This window comes from Henckelia pumila, chromosome 3, assembly GCF_033568475.1.
Source record: "Henckelia pumila isolate YLH828 chromosome 3, ASM3356847v2, whole genome shotgun sequence".
Taxonomy (NCBI): Eukaryota; Viridiplantae; Streptophyta; class Magnoliopsida; order Lamiales; family Gesneriaceae; genus Henckelia; species Henckelia pumila.
The window spans coordinates 1,249,909-1,252,148 of NC_133122.1; the positions used below are offsets into that span (position 1 = coordinate 1,249,909).

Genomic DNA, 2,240 nt, shown 5'->3' on the forward strand with positions numbered 1-2,240 from the left:
AATTTGCTAGATTGTTGGTTGAAATGGATTCGTCTCAGCCAAGAATTTACGAATACCCACTGTTACTTCATAATGGAATTTTGACTACCCTATGATTTGTGTACGAAACAGAGCCTAAATATTGCTCAAAATGCAATTCTCTCGGCCATAGTTTGGATCAATGCCGTTGGTACAAGCCCCCACTAGTTGATGCTAATATTGATGGTGGTAATCCTAATAGTAAGCAACCTGTGGAGGGAAAAAATAAGCCCCGTAGCAGATCTCGGGGGGCTGGTAAAAGAGGTAATAGTAGGCCACGAGGAGGTGGACATGGATATAGAGGAGGGCGCAATGGCCCTCAAGGTAGAGGGAGAGGCCGTGGCCCCTTTGGTGATGATCGTGGGCCTGCTGGGGGTGGAAATACGGTTTACCCGGGCACTGTTGAAGGCACGGGTGATAATGAAATGGAAAGGGCTGGGGAAAATTGCAATGAACAACCTGTTGAAAAATTAGATGAGAATTTGGATGAGGATGGGGTGATATTTGAAGTCCCAGATGCGAATGGCAATGGGAAGATTGTGGTTGAAGTTTTCGAAGGGGATAGTGATAACGAAGGCTTTGAAACAGTGGTAAGCAAGGGCACCAAGAAAGCAGTGAAGTATCTCAAGCGATTAAGTAAGGGATGCAGCTCGGGGACTCTAGCTCTAGCATGACCGAGTACATTGAGGTCAACCCAAGAACCTGGTTACCGAATATGACTGCGAAATCTTTCCTACTGAACAATGCACAAATCAGGGCCCGACGACTTAAAGTTGTCGATCGCTACCCATGAAGATTGCATGTTGGAATGTGAGGGGCCTCAACAAGCCCCTCAAACAGAAGAATGCTCAGGGAGTGTTGAAGAAACACAATTTGAGTATTCTTGGGTTACTTGAAGTCAAGATTAAGCCTAATCTTTTGGATCGTATGATGGACACTAAGTTCCCGGGGATGTGCTTCTTACACAACTTCCATGTGTGTCCTAATAGCCGCATTTTGATCATGTGGGACTCTAAGATGGTACAATTGGATCTTCTGGAGATGACTGATCAATTTATACATGTGACAGTCAGCTGTCTTCATACTCATAGGATTTTCCTGGCCACCTTCGTGTATGGTTGGAACTCGATGGTGGCCAGAAGACCTCTTTGGGATTTTTTGCTTAGTAGGGGAGATGTTATTGACCTTCCGTGGATTCTGATGGGTGATTTTAACTGTGATAGGCACCCTTATGAGAAAATGGGAGGTGTGCCGGTTGCCCCTAGGGAAATGGCAGACCTTAGGAACTGTATTGCTAGACTTGAGCTCTCAGATGTTAACCATGTTGGGTGTTTCTTCACCTGGTTTAGTTTGGCCGTATCATCTAAACTGGATAGAGTTATGGTTAACCACATTGGACTGAATCCAACTTGGATGTTTTTGTGGATTTTGTTGCTCCTGGAGTCTTCTCTGATCACTCTTGCAGCGTTATCACCATATTCAGAGATCATAGTCGTAGGGCTACCCCCTTCAAATTCTTTAATATGTGGACGATTCATCAAGACTTTCAGATGATTGTTCGAGATAACTGGTTTTATGGAGGGGGTAGCACTGCGCAGTTTGTCATCAAGAAAAAAATGAATGGTATGAAAAGAGTCCTTAAGCAACTCAATGACATGCACTTTAGCCACATTTCGAGCCGTGCTAAGATCGCTAATGAGAAGCTTGTAGAAGCTCAAAGCAGGGCTCTCAATGGGGATGGGGTGGATAACAGTATTGTTGAGTTGAGGAGGAGGGCGGAGTACCTTCTTGAGGCTGAGCGATTATTCCTATCCCAAAAAGCTAAGTGCGAGTACCTCAAGCATAGTGATAGATGTTCAAAATTCTTTTATGGTATGATCAAGCGGAACATCAAACGTAATAAGATTGTGGCTCTCACCCTTAGAGATGGTTCTACTTCGGTGAACCCGAATGAGATTGCAGATGAATTTGTGGGATATTATAGGAACCTTCTTGGGGTTGCCACGGATAGAGAAGCTTTGGATGAATCAATTTGAAAGAGTGGGTGCCCGGTGAGCCAACTTGTGGCTAAAGGCTTTGATGACTCTTTGTATAAACAATCTTTTGTCTAATATAATTTACACTTTTATAAATGGCAATGACTTTATCTTTCTTCATATTGTTATATTGTGATATACTATTGTTGTTTTGATAAAGACCTTGAATATACTATAGTGTATGTA

The 2,240-nt window shown here is 43.2% G+C and overlaps 1 protein-coding gene across 1 annotated transcript; it reads left to right on the plus strand.

Moving 5' to 3' along the window:
• Positions 1-807: 807 nt before the first annotated feature.
• Positions 808-1,572, plus strand: LOC140886442 (uncharacterized). The gene has a single exon (XM_073293018.1). The coding sequence runs from the start codon at positions 808-810 to the stop codon at positions 1,570-1,572; it is 765 nt and encodes a 254-aa protein (XP_073149119.1).
• Positions 1,573-2,240: the final 668 nt, after the last annotated feature.

Excerpts from the sequence above, each read along its gene's own strand:
- LOC140886442 (XM_073293018.1), top strand. The coding sequence starts at position 808 with ATGAAGATTGCATGTTGGAATGTGAGGGGCCTCAACAAGCCCCTCAAA.